This window comes from Megalops cyprinoides, chromosome 1, assembly GCF_013368585.1.
Source record: "Megalops cyprinoides isolate fMegCyp1 chromosome 1, fMegCyp1.pri, whole genome shotgun sequence".
NCBI classification, from domain to species: domain Eukaryota; kingdom Metazoa; phylum Chordata; class Actinopteri; order Elopiformes; family Megalopidae; genus Megalops; species Megalops cyprinoides.
The window spans coordinates 37,758,303-37,773,535 of NC_050583.1; the positions used below are offsets into that span (position 1 = coordinate 37,758,303).

The 15,233-nt window shown below is 42.3% G+C and overlaps 1 protein-coding gene across 3 annotated transcripts; it reads left to right on the plus strand.

Annotated features, from left to right (window-relative positions):
- Positions 1–1,188: 1,188 nt before the first annotated feature.
- On the plus strand, positions 1,189–14,034 carry LOC118791574 (ataxin-7-like protein 3). 3 transcript variants are annotated; one of them, XM_036548978.1, is made up of 14 exons: positions 1,189–1,606; positions 2,424–2,501; positions 2,710–2,830; positions 3,213–3,345; positions 3,553–3,724; positions 3,968–4,065; positions 4,342–4,364; positions 4,856–4,901; positions 8,749–8,786; positions 8,965–9,033; positions 9,453–9,496; positions 10,226–10,297; positions 11,176–11,312; positions 12,219–14,034. In XM_036548978.1, exons 3-14 carry the CDS (start codon positions 2,780–2,782, stop codon positions 12,392–12,394), a joined length of 1,059 nt encoding a protein of 352 aa, XP_036404871.1. In that variant the 5' UTR covers positions 1,189–1,606; positions 2,424–2,501; positions 2,710–2,779; the 3' UTR covers positions 12,395–14,034. The 3 variants fall into 3 exon arrangements, with proteins under 3 accessions (XP_036404871.1, XP_036404878.1, XP_036404887.1); XM_036548985.1 differs by lacking the exon at positions 10,226–10,297; XM_036548994.1 differs by lacking the exons at positions 8,749–8,786; positions 8,965–9,033; positions 9,453–9,496; ... (1 more) ...; positions 11,176–11,312; positions 12,219–14,034 and adding an exon at positions 6,275–6,703.
- The last annotated feature ends 1,199 nt before the right edge of the window (positions 14,035–15,233 follow it).

The window sequence follows — 15,233 nt, forward strand, 5'->3', positions numbered from 1 at the left end:
GATGTTCCCTGGCTCTGTATTCACTTAATATGACATCGATAATGCTTCCAAGGGCCCAAATGGACGTTCAGGTTACGGTTAGCTTTAGCATTAGTTCTTAGGTTAGCGTTAGCTTTAGCTTTCCGGTTAGAGTATTATTAATATCAGACTTAGCCTTGAAATTTGGGTGAGAGTCAGAGTTTGGGTTAGGGGTTAGGGTTAGGGTTGTGTTAGCATTAGCATGTGGGTAATTGTTAACATTAGCATTAGATGCAAGGTTAGCATTAGCTGGTGTGTTAGAATATTTAACTGGGGAACATAGGAACCTGGGAACGTAGATACGCTCCTAGAGTCAAGTATTTGTATGCCGTTACTAAATACAAGAAAATAGGGAGGAGCCATTAAATAAGAATTATCTGTTTGAAAAGTTTCAGCTGGAAAATGATTACTTTTCTCTTTCTCTGAGAGTAGCCATTTTGTCGCACCCTGAAGCGCAAAGTAATTTGCTATGAGCAGGTAGCTGAGGTAACACACAGGAATTAGTTGGCCTTTCTCTCAGTTTAGTATCAGTATCTTGCCAGCTAATTTCTGGGCCTAAGGTAGATAACCAATAGACTATTTTAACGGTCTCTTACTGTTGCTACAGCTAAGTCTAATTCGGTAGGCTGTAAAGTGAAGCGCTCAATGTCCAATGTAGCATAAGATCTAGACATCACTAATTAGTAGTTTGCTGCATCCATAACGCTATGACCATAGCCTAGTTAATAATATTTTCTTGTCTTAATGAGTAAGAAGTAGTTATATTAATCCCTGAGAGATAGTCTAATGAGGAAAACGTCAAAACTCGTATCAATACATTTTAGCTATATCAAACGTTTGCGCATCTTTGCGTGTCGGTGTTTGTGGCTTGCAACTTCCATTATCGAATCGATGGCCAAGACCCATTGGATTTATTGTATTTCAGGTGACAGAACGGCGCTGCTGGTTGTAGCCATTTATTTTTCAGAACACAAGACGAAAGACGACTCAAAACTACAATTGGCCTTACTGGCGCCGATGTAACCAAACTAGTCCACGCTGCTGAGAGGAAATCGCCGACCTTAGTTGTGTCTAATTGGTGAAACGCTTACTAGTTGCGTTGCAATTGGTTCGATCCCACGTCAGTGAAATGATTATCCACTTACTGACAAGAATAGAGCTTCACTGCTATAAGAGGGTTGGGTTTCATTTCGCCCTTCTTTCCATATTTCTAATTCGTGGACATTTAATGAATTATGGAATTAATTCAATAACACACAATGAGTGACGGATATTTTCAAACAGTTCCCTGTGTAGTTAGCTTGTTAAGAAAAACGGGCATGGACCAATGTTTAGCGATTGATTAGTGCTGCCTGTGCTTGCAGCAGAGAAAAATGGCAGCTGATTCTTAAATTTTAATTCGTATCACCTTTTGACAACCTATTGATAATTTAAAGAAGGGTTGTCCAGCAGTGCAGCACTGTGTATTCATCTACATGCGGTTTACGATGTTTGGGTCGGGGGTAACGGGGCGTCGATGAGTCGGGCAGCCGCATACGGAGCAGTGGGTATGCCCAGAAAACGCCTGCCCCGGCCCATCCAGCACAGGGTAAGTCGGGTGTTTCTGCAGGTAACAAAAAAGAATTTCTTGTTACAAATGTGTCCGTATAGTTTTCGTCCCCTTGTCTTTTTTCGTTAACTGTTGTCCTAGATACGTTCGTGTTACCCTTCCATTCGTTGCCCGCTGAAAAAAATCTATCTTAAGAAATTACAATGGAGGCAAGCAGTTCCTGTTTGGCAGCTCATACCCATGATTAAGGATATTTTATCTGTCTGCTTGTACTGTAGAGTAACTCGCTATGTAAGAACACTACGTTTAATTAGGCCTAGGTGTTGTTTGCCTATAGCTGGCTAGGACACTTTAAGACTATAACTTTAAGCAATTTGTGTTAGCCATGCGAGGTGTGCGGGAAAACATCTAATCAAAAATGTATTGTTTAGCTCACATCCTTACCGTTGCAAGACACGTTTGTGTAGTCATGAGTTAGCTAGCTAGCTCCAAACTGAAGGTAACAGATTGACTTAGTAAATGTGTAACAGTTAACTACTTAAGGTATATTTTCATAAGCAAGTGCTGGTCACACGCAGTGCAGTGGATTCTAGTGTATCTTGTTTGCGCGCACTCGCACTTTGAATTTGAATTGATGAATTTGCCAGCTAGCCACCCATAGCTAACTTTTATTGCTGCAGTGTGGCCAGCTTGCAATTGCACGTTGTTTCAGGTAGTGATTTGAAATTATTTTGGAGTGATGTCTTGGAGTAACTTTTATTTATTTATTTATTTATATATATATATATATATATATATATATAATATATATATATATATATATAATTATTACAACGTGCTCAACTTTTATTTACAGAACGCAACTGAGGAGAGAAAAAGTCGATACCAACCTGAAGAATTCTTCTGATAAAAGTGTACGCCACTGTACTCTATTGTAAGTGAAGGCATTGCTTGTGCGAGCTTATAAACTGCAAAATTCCTCATCCAATTCGTATATAAGGGAAACGGAGAAATCGCAAACAGTTTTATCCAGGTTACTAGTTTACCACATCAGTTAATAACATATTGTAATGTTGACCTTGTTCAGTTCGATGTGATTACCAAGACAAGTAATTATCTTTCCTTTGTCACTTTTCTTCTAGCGCTGTTTCATGAGACGCTGGCTGTACTACAGTATGTAGACGTCAGTGTTTTCCCCTTTAGTTTTTGCAAATGAAAATGGAGGAAATGTCTCTGTCGGGCCTGGACAACACTAAGCTGGAGGTAAGTGTGTTTGGGTCTCATAGCTAACCGTTGTGGGTGCTTTTCAGTGGTTTTTGCAACAACTGAGGGAAGGGTTTCTCCACCTGGTCTTGGAAGACCATCTGTTCTGTGGCTTAATGAACTGACACATATTATTCATTAGCTAGTGTTAGAACCCACTGTAATAGCTTAATGATTGGGAGGTAAGAAATGGTTGCTAATCACATAAATGGTATCTGTGCATTGTTAACAGTGCTTTGTAATACACTTCACAGTTTGCAGTCATTGAGTTGAAATATGACAGTTTCAGCTGTATGAGAACTCCACTTAAAGGTCAGTTGCCAAAGGTAATGGGTACCATTTTAAAAGTCTGTGCTGAAAGGCTCCCCTTTGTACATTTCAGGCCATTGCTCATGACATTTACTCTGACCTGGTGGAGGATGCTTGCCTGGGCCTGTGTTTTGAGGTGCACCGGGCTGTCAAGCAAGGGTACTTCTTATTGGATGAGACTGACCAAGACAGCATGAAGGACTTTGGTGTGTATTAGCAGTGTCTATACTGCATGTTGTGTGTGGTGTGTTTTTTTTTTTTTATATATATTTAAATAATGTGAAAGTAGGTTGATGTGTTAAAGGTTTTACTGTGTTTTCAGCTGTCACATTTCATATATGTAATAAATGCACTATCACGTCGGTTGGCTGCTGACCTTGATGAGGATTGTCTCCATTTTGTGGTCTCTGTAGAAATTGTGGACCAGCCAGGGGTGGACATATTCGGGCAGGTGTACAATCAGTGGAAGAACAAGGAGTGCGTGTGTCCCAACTGCAGCCGCAGCATTGCCGCCTCACGCTTTGCCCCACACTTGGAGAAGTGCCTGGGCATGGGCCGCAACAGCAGCCGCATCGCCAACCGCAGGTGAGCAGGGGAGCTGCCACTGTTCCACTCTGTTCCTGCTGCGCAGAGGAGCGTTGCAGTGCAGGCTGTGCCGCCGTTTGCTGTGTGGAAATGCTAGGCTCCCACTTTGCACCACAGGTTGAAGCCATGTCCCAGTATGCACTTTTTATTAGGGGGTTCATCCTTCGTGGAGCATGCCTGAACCAGTTTTTCTTCCTCAGTGCAGACTATCCATCTTCCCTGTTCTTTATCTTATTTCCACAGAATAGCCAGCAGCAACAACATGAATAAATCAGAGAGTGACCAGGAGGACAATGACGATATCAATGATAACGACTGGTCATATGGGTCAGAAAAGAAAGGTGAGGTGGAGGTGCCACAACAGCCTTTTCATGTTCCCTTCATAACACAAATACATTGTCCTGTGACCTAGCTATAATAACTTGCATATCTTCCATACACAGTTTAATATGGATAACAGCATCTCCTAAGTAAATGTGTAATATGTATGCAAGCAGATGTGTGTGTATGTGTGGTGTGTTTGTGGAGAATCTGCAACTGCTGAATGTATTTAGTCATTTTAGTATTTAGCTTTGAATGTACAGAACATGGCTGACATATCCTCTCCTCTTTTGCAGCCAAGAAGAGGAAGTCAGATAAGGTATTTTTACATTCTTTGAAACAATTTAGAAATCTGAAAGCTTAGTGTCTGTAACAAGTGACCTCACACACACCTCACAGCTTGTCCCTGTGTATGCAGAACTAGAGGTGGGGATACCTATACAGTCTGCTTTATCCTGATTGTGTTCTGCTTTTTGATTTGGGATCACACAAAGCCATGCAGTGTAGGTGGTCTGAAACAATAAACACAAATTGTTTCTCCTTATTTAAAGGACCCCTTGAGAGGTAAATCCTGCAGGCTGTCAGTGAGTGAATGAGAATTTAATGATTGTTATTTAACTGCCACAAAGGTTTATAAAACATAAGTCTCGCAAACAAACCCAATCTAATTTGTTTCTCTGCTTTTATGAATATTCACACATATATGCAAGTGGTCCAGTTAGGCCGTATACACAGTTGTGAGCTGTTGGTGTCCTCTCCTTGCCATTGAAACCAACAATATGACAAGCCTCTCTCTTGTTTTTACCCCAGAATCCAAATTCTCCCAGAAGATCAAAATCTTTAAAGCATAAAAATGGTGAGTTGAGTTTTATCTAAGAAAAGCAAAAGGAAATTTTGTGAACAGGTAACCAATGCACAGCCTTAAAACCAAGTTATGATATGGCAATTTATTTATGGACTGAAGGATGTGGTCACAGCATTGGGGCTCATCATGTTCATCACGCAACTTGAAGTGTTTGCTTTGAGAAAAGAGCCAGACACAACGAAAAGTAAATATTTCTCTTTACATGGTCAAAATGCTACATCTTTAAATCCCATGCTGATGATCTTGTGAAGTGTTGTGCATAACACTAACTGAAATAGACAGTGTCCCAGTAACCGCACTGCCAGTACAGCTTTGTGGCACTAAAATCAAACCACAAAGTAATTGGACACTTTTGAATATGAAGTCAGACTGAAGCTTTGTTTTGATGCCCCCCCCCCCCCCCCGAAACCAAAATCTGTTACTTTTTAACAGTGTAGCAATGACTCTGAGTTTATGTTGCCCTGTTTTGTGGAGAGCAGGCCTATTAAGCCCTGCAGTGTTAAGTGTTTGTATATGTGTCAAGGCATTATTAGTATGTATGTGGATGTAGTTTAATTCTTAATATGGCTTTGTAAGAGGCGCCTTTTCCGTGTGTGTGTGTCTGTAACTATGCGTGTGACTGCGTAGTTTTTTTTGTGTATGCATTATTAGCTGTGTGTTTGTACCTGGTCTGTGTGTTTAAACTATGTTGACCTTTCTCGCTGCTTTGGCTTTGTAACTCGGAAAGATCTGATAGTTCTTTTAGTGCTATTGTGGTGTGTTTGACTTATTTGTTTCTGAGCGTGAATGCATTGGTGATGGCTGCATCTGTTTTGTGAGAATGTCTGATTATATGTGTGTGGTAGCAACAGGGATGCTACATTTTCAAATTCTGACCTGAAACAATTTGTGTTTCAAAGCACTCTGACTGTTGAAAGTGTTCTGGTATCAAACATGCAGTTGACCCTTGTGTGCATATATATTTTTATGAAAAGAATTAAATACATAGATACATGCTGTGTTGTCCATCACAGTTTTGTTTGATCAAAGTATTTGGTATTTGATGCAAACATTGAAATATTTTAGCATCACAGTCCACATTGTAGCTGTGTTTAAAATCAGTTGTACATCATTACTAATGATGGTGCACATTGTATCTACATATTCTGGTTGCATTCTTATTTCTCAAAAAAGGAAATGAGAGTTTGGGGAAGTGTCTGTACACAATCAAAAAGTGGACAGTTGGCAATCTGTGAAAGGGGAACAATGTTGCGCAGTGGGTGTAGATTCTCTGTTTTGGCTTTAAATGTGAACTGGATGTGCATGTGGAAGCAAGAGGGTAAACGTGTGGATGTTTCGAATGCTGATTGTCTGGGTCGTTTCAGCCATACTGGGCCCCAAGCGGCGAGTGGAGGACCAGGAGAGTCCATCTGTGCTGTTGAGAGATGAGGCGTTTCCTCAATGACAGGGAGAGAGGAAGCCCTCAGGAAATTCCCATAATCCTCTCTGTCTCAAATCTACATCACTGACATTTTTTCACAAGGATGTTTAGAAGGACATTGCAGGAATCGGAATTGCATTCTAACATCCAGCAGTTTACGTAATCATTTTTAAATGTTTTTTTAATGTCGTAAATGTCAGATTTGTACTGACATATAGGTTCAGACTAGCCTCTTACAGATTCGTAAATCACAAAATCAGGGATTGAAAGAGCACAATGAAATAGTTTGTGGACTCAAATAGGAAATGGAGGGGAGAACCTGACTGACTCACAGTGGAAGGCAGAAGCAGTCGAGCACAGAGCCAGTCACTTGACCAGCTGCAAAGCAGGATTTTCTCCAGCCACAAGCAAGCATCTGTGTCTTCCTCCTCCATTTAATGATCACCTTTTCATTTTGCAGGATGTCTTACAGATAATTTATTGGATGAAAGTTGTGGAAAAAGAATAAAAGGCAACAAAACCTTCAGTGATACCTGAACTTTCATGTGCAATAGCTTATCCTCTTATTTTTACTTGATTGTTTTTACATGGGTCATATCCATAGATACCCCGTGAAAAGCAAAAACTTGATTCTCTGTCTTCCTTGCTGAAGCAAACATGGTGATAAAGTGACCTTTGGTACTGTCCATAAAACATGCTTGTCCTGTGGAAATAACATCAACTGTAGACTATACTCTTGAATAGACAGTATGACATCAGTAACTGCAGAAACATTGGTTGATGTCAACTCAGGCGGCTGCTTTAGTTGTTTTCCTTTAGGGTTTTTAGTATCTTTTGCATTTAGACATATGGTGTTTTTTTTTTTTTTTTCTTTTGTCTTTTTTGTTGCTTTGTATCATGTCTGCATTGTAAGAAACTGAATGTATCTCACTATTGTGTCCTGACTGTGTAGGAGTTGTGTTTTGGGGGGCAAAAAAATGTAAATTGTGAGCGCTGCTATCCTTGCTGAGGGTCCCTGAGTTCTGCTTGTGGACATACCCTCCACCCCCATGTAATAAATCATCTGAACTGAAATCATCTGAGTCACCCATCATTTTAGGCTTTGATCTTTTTTTCAATATCAGTGAAAGCCCTTATTGGTCTTCATTCAGTCAGAAATGCAATCATTCTGAATACAGGTATTTAGGGTGAGTGGTCTCAGCTTTTCAGTTTATAATTCTTCAGATCTCAGTGTTTTACATAGATGCATTGCATCTTCCTAGGATGGACCCCCCTTTTCAAATTAACTGCTGATTAAAACTTTGTACAATTAGCTGTTCTTATTTAGGTTGTGGGAAATTTGAAATGGGTAAAGGAATATGTTATGAAAAATGCTCTTCCATCAATTGATCAGTATCATAATATACAACAAGAGGCAACCATACCTTAGGAGCCCTCACCTGTAATGAACTGTATCTAACCATAAAATTGAATCTGCTGACTTTCAAAGTGTTTTGTCAGTAGTATTTCTTGTATGGTGTTACATGTGTGTTAAATTTGAGAATCTTGAACTCTGGTTAATTGTAGTTGTCATTGTTTAACTGTGAGTGTGTGTGTGTGTGTGTGTGTGTGTGTGTGTGTGTGTGTGTGTGTGTGTGTGTGTGTGTGTGTGTGTGAGTGAGAGAGAGGAAGACCAGCTCTTGGCTGGTGAATCTCGCCTATCTAAATAGTAGGGCTTTTAAACAGGTGTGTGGCTGCTGCAGCAGGTAGTTGAGCAGTTGCATCTCTGCTAATGCTGGTTTCTCTTGGTTGAGTTTTAATATAATTTTGTAATTTTCGCCTTCCTTGTTTTTATGGGTGGTGAAGAAAAGCATGTAGAAATGGCTTCCATAATTCAGTGCAATGCACCATGACATGCCTTGTCATCTGTTTAGCTTTGGTTGTTTAGTGCAAGCCATAGATGCTGCTTTTGCCTTGAAATTGCTATCTGTAAGTGGATGTGCAGTATTCATTTTTTTCCTCTGCAACAGTGAAAGTCTGATTGATAGATGCACTGTTCATGCTGACTTGAATAAAATATGCCAGTCTGTCTTTAGGCCATTTATACCTACATTTTGATACAGTATCTCATAGTTCACTTTCTCAGCTGTGCAATAAGAAAACACAAATGAAACACATATTTTCTGATCTACTGTTAAAGTTAAGAGCTTGTCTCCATGAAATTGACATTAGATTCATGCTAGTTCCAGGTCCCAAATAATTTCCCCACTACTGCAAACATACACATAAGCCACATAGGCCTAAGTTTTTAACCTTGTCTGAAAGAAAATATTTTTCTGTGTGGGCGTACATGTGTGTTCAGGCTTAACACCGTGTACCATTGGCACTGAGCATGCTCGGTATTGTTATATGAATTACAGTATGCTTGTGTATTTGCAGGAGAGCTCAGTAGCAGTGTCAGCACTGATCCTTACAAGGTAACGTCTGAGATTCGGTCAGTTTCACACTCTGTGCATGTACACTTTTCTACAAGCACAAGTATAAATGTGCTGTTATTCACTGTGCTGTTAATCACTCTGTGATTTTAACTAAGGATTAATAAATTGTGTGTGCATATTCAAAATTGAGCTGAGAATTTATCTTATTCTCCTGCAGTACAACTATAACTCTGGCATCAGTTATGAAACCCTGGCGCCTGAGGAATTGAGGTCTTTGTTAACAACGGTAAGTGTACTACATCTTCGGATGTCTTCGTTCATCTTTCCATCAATCTTTCCGTTTCTTAAACACATGACAGACATGTGGAAGCATGCATGTTGAAGTGAATCCATGTTAACCACTGGGACCTGTGTTGATGTTTGTGCAGGATATGCAGCTGCTGATTGCATCACAAATTTGCCTCAGTTACTGTATCTGGAAGTTTTCTGGAATGCAGCTAACTAGCAACCTAAAAATTTCATTCCCGCTTGTGAGATTTTGCCGGAATGATTTGTTGCTGCCCTCTGGGACCCGGAGCCAGTAAATTTTGGTTACCTTGGGCCTTTCCCCCATTTTGAGGTCATTTTTTTCTCTGATAGAGCATCCCCCTCAGGTTGCCTGTTTTACCCCTTTTTTAACTTCTCTCTTTCTTTCACTTTCTCCAGCAATGTGGTGTGATATCAGAGCATACCAAGAAGATGTGCACACGGTGAGGACTTGGGTGCTGGGTTTCCCCAACTGAGTGCAACTGCAGAGTGACAAAACGGCCAGCAAATACAAATGCAAGAATAATACGTTTATCATCGATTTTGCACACAGACACATTATAGAGGTTCTGATTTCACAGGTACTGGCACCTGATAATAAGAAAGTGCAGGTCTAGGGGCACGGTTTAACCCCAGAGGGCCTGGAGGGTGTCAGTTCTGATCCATGCTGTGCTACAGCTGGTCTAGGAGTAAGTCTGTAAGTGCTGTCTCCATCCTCCCGCTAAAACCAGTATCCAGCTTTGAAAATGCATCTTGATGTATTCAGATTTTAGTGTAGCAGATGCAACCATCTGTGAATACTCGCATAGCTCAAGCAGACCAGTGTGGAGAAGCTGTCTCGAGATGAAGAGTTATGGTGACAGGAGAAGCAGACCCCTTCAAATGAGTGTTTCCTTGGCACGTGATCACTTTCATTTGAAAAAGTATGAAAGTGATAATTGTCTGGGATGGGCTGTCAGCTGGGTACACAATTGTGGCAACTGTAATATGCATATATCTATTTTGACGAAATGTAATTTCATTTGATGATGCAAACTGAAATTGATTCGAGTGAGACAGGACAACGTGCACTTCAGCACTGCCTGCCATGTTTGGCCCCAGGTGGAGGCAGGGCTGTAGTGTCATGGGGTAGATGTTGTGAGGGGGTTTAATGCCACATTGTGTCCCACCAGGTCTCTGCGGTGTCCCCAGCACACGGACGAACAGAGAAGGACCGTCCGGGTGTTCCTCCTGGGGCCATCCGCGTGAGTGCCCTGCCCATGTGCACACACCAGCCTACTGAGGACAGTTTGGCCATCACTGCAAGCAGGGATGGGCAGCAGCCATAACACCAATGTGCCGTGTCCATTTCAGTTCAGTTCACTAAGTACTAAACGGGACCAGATTCCAAGATGCGAAAAATTAGTGAAGACGTACTAATCACGCTGCCCATCCCTGTGTGTGAGAACAGTCCCGTTTCACTCCATGTGCAAGCTGTTATCTTTGTTAGGCATCTTCTGTTGTGTGTCAGTACTTTTCATCATTTGTTGAGGGATATTCCCCACACTTTTCCCACACTGATGAGAAAAAGCTGGGTGTTGAATGCCAGGGCCCTAAGCATAACGTGTGAGCTCTCAGAGCCAGATAGTGTCCATGTCTCTGGGAGGCTGCTGGATACAGCTCTTATCGATTTTACCCCAGACTGTCTAGCTCCTGGCTTTTCAAGAGTTTGCTGGTTGGAGCCACAGCCAAATTGCTTGGCCCCTCACTCCTGTGTTGGTTTAACCACGCGTGTCTGACTGTTCAATGACCTGTGTAATTCTGGCCATTCACACCATATAACTTCCACTGTGTGTATGCTGACTGAATGCGCTGCCCTTCTGCCCAGCGTATCCTAGAGATGGGAGAGGGCAAGTGCTGGCATTTATGAGTGACTGGACCATCTCTGCAAGTCTGCCACACCGTGTGTGAGCATGTGTGCGAGTCTGTGTGTTTGTGTGCACGGTGCACAGTGCATGCGCAGCACCAGCCCATCCTTTCTCCCCCAGGTGAATTGTGCCAGGGGTCATCCTGGAGACTCAAATTCGGCTAGAGGCATGTTTCGCTGGGATGAGTTTACAGTTCGTCTCGTCCCTGTTGGCAGGTCGGCGCTGCCGGACATGGACGCGGTGGAGGAGAGCGACGGCTATGACGCTCCCGATGGACAGGCTCTAATGAGCCGGCTGCATTGGGACGGGTCCTCGGACATCTCCCCCTCCGATTCCGCCTCCTCCAAAGCAAGTGAGTTTTTGAGGGGACAGCAGGCAGTGGGATGACAGTGACGATTTGCCAAGCAGAAATGCAGCCAGTAGCATTATGGTTCAGCAGCATTCAGTGGTGGAAATGTGGCTGCATTCTGCCAGTGATTGGGGGGGTTATATTTTCCAGGGTTGCCTCATCACTCTGCTTAATAGCACCCTCTAGCGAGTTAGCAGGCAACTCAGATGATTATTTACTAATAAACCTTATTAGTAAATTCATGAATAAAATTACAAAGTGATATTTTAATCCTTTATATTTGACCCCACTTTTCAAGGACTCTTGTAAAACACCACACTAAACAACAATCAAATAACTTGCAGAGGAACAATGGTTTGATAGGAACTGTATTTCCAGTGAACTACTTCACTATGGATGTTGGATGCACCAAAAACCATGTAAATTCAGTAAGAAAGCCTTGCACAGTGATGGGTGACGTTCTTTGTAAGGTGAATTTGGAATGGTTAAGTAATGACAAAATGAATACGGTATTGTCAGTACAGAATGTCATTTTTCTGATGAGTATAACGATGAATTGATGACATGGCATTAACATTAATGACAAGGGAGTTATCAGTGCGAAATAGTCAATAGCTTATCAGCCTTAAAACCTGTGGTCTGTGGTCTTGCAGCTGATCGGAGTAGGTTGTGAAAAATGGTCAGATAATGGTTTGTTTGACAAGACAAAAAAGGTGCCGAGGGTCAACACCCCAGTGCTCCAGAAGGAGGTGCTTGAGTCATCAGTGGGCCCTCCAGGGTCCTTTATGGTCTTTGATTGGATCGGCATGTCATTTGCCAGTGAAGTGGACAGGTGCTGGCCTGGACCTCAGTCAGTATGTTCTCCGTTTCTTATGTTGGCTTAATCGGCTGCTTCTGCATCTGTGTCAGGCACCAACAACTCCGACTCCAAGAAACCCAAGAAGAAGAGGCCATCTTTGGGTCCGAGCGGCGCCGGTGGGGGGGGAAGCAGCAGCTCGCAAGGAGGCCTGGGCTCCTCCAACCGCAAGAAGAAACCCAAGCTGCCCACAGCCCCCGCAACTAGCATCTACGATGAGATGAATTAGCGTGCACCGCGCCTCTCTCCCCTCCCCACCCTTGCACATCACACGTTCAAGACTGAGGATGGTGGCATTGGCAGAAAACAAGATTTCTACTGAGATATGGACCTCTGACCTGGAAAAGGCTCATGAAACCATTCCTCTCTCTCCCTCAGAATCTTTTATTGTCTCCATCTCTGTTTACATGACAGTCACCTGACCTGCCCACAGATAAGCCGCACCTCTTACCTGCCGAACGCCCAGGGGTTGTGCATCCTGAGAGAAGCATGGGCAGAAGGGAAAGGGGTCTGTTGTTATAGTGGTTCCAACTTGGGTCAAGCTGGAACAAAACCTTGACGTCAATGAGAGCGGTCCTGAATCCTGAATGCTAGTATGGCGTCCCTGTGGCATTTGAACGATATCTGCAGTCTGCTTGCTCACTAAAACGATGAGAATGTGTGTGTTTTATGTGTGCGTATCCCATAGAGGGGAACACTGCACTGTCAGAACCCTAAATGGTTGTGACAGCTCTGAATTTGCCTCCTTTCACGGGTCACTCTTGTGCCGAGGGTTTATTTCCTGTCTTTGTATTTCTCTATTTTTGTCAGATACGAACATTTTTCTTCTCATGTAAATGGAGGTGACGCGAATCAAAAAGGGATAGCTTAATCTCAAGACCGCTGGATCATTCCTCAAGATACAATGATTGTGTTTTTCTTTTTGATTGCACTGCTTTAAAGTGTAGGACCAATCAAAATTCGGGTGTGTCATTCGTTTGGTTTCTTTAACTTAAAACTCATTGAGATGACTTTATTTTTGAGATGAGAAACCCTTAGACTCTCTCTACTCAGCATGGTGCTGTTAGTGTGCTTTGGGCTGCTGGACTGGACAGTTCAGAGAAGCGTGGCACAAAAGCTTTCGCACTTTGTCAGTGTCTATATGCGAGTGTTCTCCAATAGGGGCGCTGGTGTGTGTGCGTGTGTGCGTGTGGCCACTTGGACGTGTTGCACATGGTTGTTTGAGAAATTGGTTTGCGAGTGTACCATTGCTTGTCTGTGAAGCTGCTATTGGTTTGCATGTTGGTGTGTGTGTGCGTGTATGGGTTTATATGCATGTGTTAGAGCATGCTATTGTGCGTGTGCGTGTATTTGGATTACATTATGCATCTCTGAGGGTGCCGTTGTGTACATGTGAGAGTATTTGGGGTTTACATGTACCAATATCTATCTGAGTATGCCACTCTGTTTGGATGTGTCTGTGAGAACGTGTGGTGGTATTTGTGTACCTGTGGGCGTATGTGTTGTGCGTCTGTGCATTTATAGGTATGTATGGGTATTATATTTGTGTACCTACCCATGTGCGTGCACATAAAAGATTCATGAATCAAACTGTTGATGTGTGGTCTCACCACTGCTTCTGGCAAAATAATGTTACAAACAATACAATCTGCATCGACTGGGCCTTGGCAACAAAACTTGCTTGTGTAACGCGTCTTGAAAAATGTCAGCGTTAAAACACTTGTGCTTGTGCACATTGCTGGAAGTTTAATGCTGTATGTCTTTATACCTCAAAAGTTCGGGAACGTTGACATGATCACTGTAGCATGAACACTTATTTCTGCCTATTCTTCCCGTATAGTCTGTGGTACAAAAAGGAAATGCCTTTTATCCATCTGTAAATTGTACTCTTACTCATCAAGTGAGAGACTTTGTTTTTTTTTGTTTTTTTTGACCAACCTACAATACCAGTCACAACTATTATTTCATCACTCAAGTTGCAACATAGATTCTGGGTTTTAATTTGGGAATAGCCACATGGTTTGGCATAGGCCTTAGAGCCAAATTATATTTTTTCTTACAAAGTAAAGAACGTACGATTAGCAGGTGAAATGAGTGGACTGCCTGCCTTTCTGAAAGGTATCTACTAAGATTCCTGTATCTTTGTTGGCCTGTATGTAAACATAACTAAATCAGAGTTGGTAACTGTTGGGAACAGAGTTGGGTATTCTTTTTTTCTATTACTATGCCTTGAAGGGACTACTTGGCCATGATATTAATAAGGATGGCTTCTGTATTGGTGAAGCATACCATGTGTTGCTTGGCGATTGAGACAAGAGTTCCCTCACATCGCCTTGGTCTCAGTCTGTACGGCGGTATCGGTAATGAGACCCAAAAATAAAACCCACTTGAAACAGGATTTTGTTTTCACGCAGACACGAGTATGTGCATATGTCTGTGTGTACATTAATTTCCATGATGTACAGCTATCTTGTATTCTGTTCTAAGATCAGTTTTGTTTGTCTCATAGTGTACTGTGGATGCCTTTTAGTGTAAATAAAATCAAGTGTCAGTCAGGCTTGAGTGCTTGTCTTCTCTGCACAACCCAGCACATGGAAAGCGGCCAGGGTTTGCTTTCCTAAATGACCGTCTTGGATTACAGAGTACATCCGCTCAGGGAGAGCATGTTTCAGGAACACAACACACGTCATGTACTGCAAGATCAAATATGATTGTTTTTCCCCTGAATCAATTAGAGTGATGAAAGTGCTGTTGCAAAGCAGTGACCGCAGAAAGAAGAGATCAGCAGATAATTATATTCCTTATTGGCATTCGTCTCTGATGACCGTGTATGTGGGGACTGGATAACTTTCGGTTTTCAGCTTCATATAGAAAAACAGCAAGTGGCGCTGCAGTCAGTAGTTGGTGTCATGACTCACATCCAGCTGTTGGAAGGCCTTTTCCTCCATGTACAAGACTCTTGCTACCCAGACCAGGACAGTCTCGCCTGGCAATGTGGAACTTTGACTCACCGTTAGTTCAGATAAATCATCTCCTCTGTTCCCCACACCAGGTATACAACTGCATGT

What these genes read in the sequence shown, in the direction of transcription:
- LOC118791574 (XM_036548978.1), top strand. Translation starts at nt 2,780, where the DNA reads ATGAAAATGGAGGAAATGTCTCTGTCGGGCCTGGACAACACTAAGCTG. An exon ending in AGACAGCATGAAGGACTTTG is followed by an intron (nt 3,346 to 3,552) that starts GTGTGTATTAGC and finishes TGGTCTCTGTAG; the next exon opens with AAATTGTGGACCAGCCAGGG. An exon ending in ATCTTTAAAGCATAAAAATG is followed by an intron (nt 4,902 to 8,748) that starts GTGAGTTGAGTT and finishes GTGTATTTGCAG; the next exon opens with GAGAGCTCAGTAGCAGTGTC.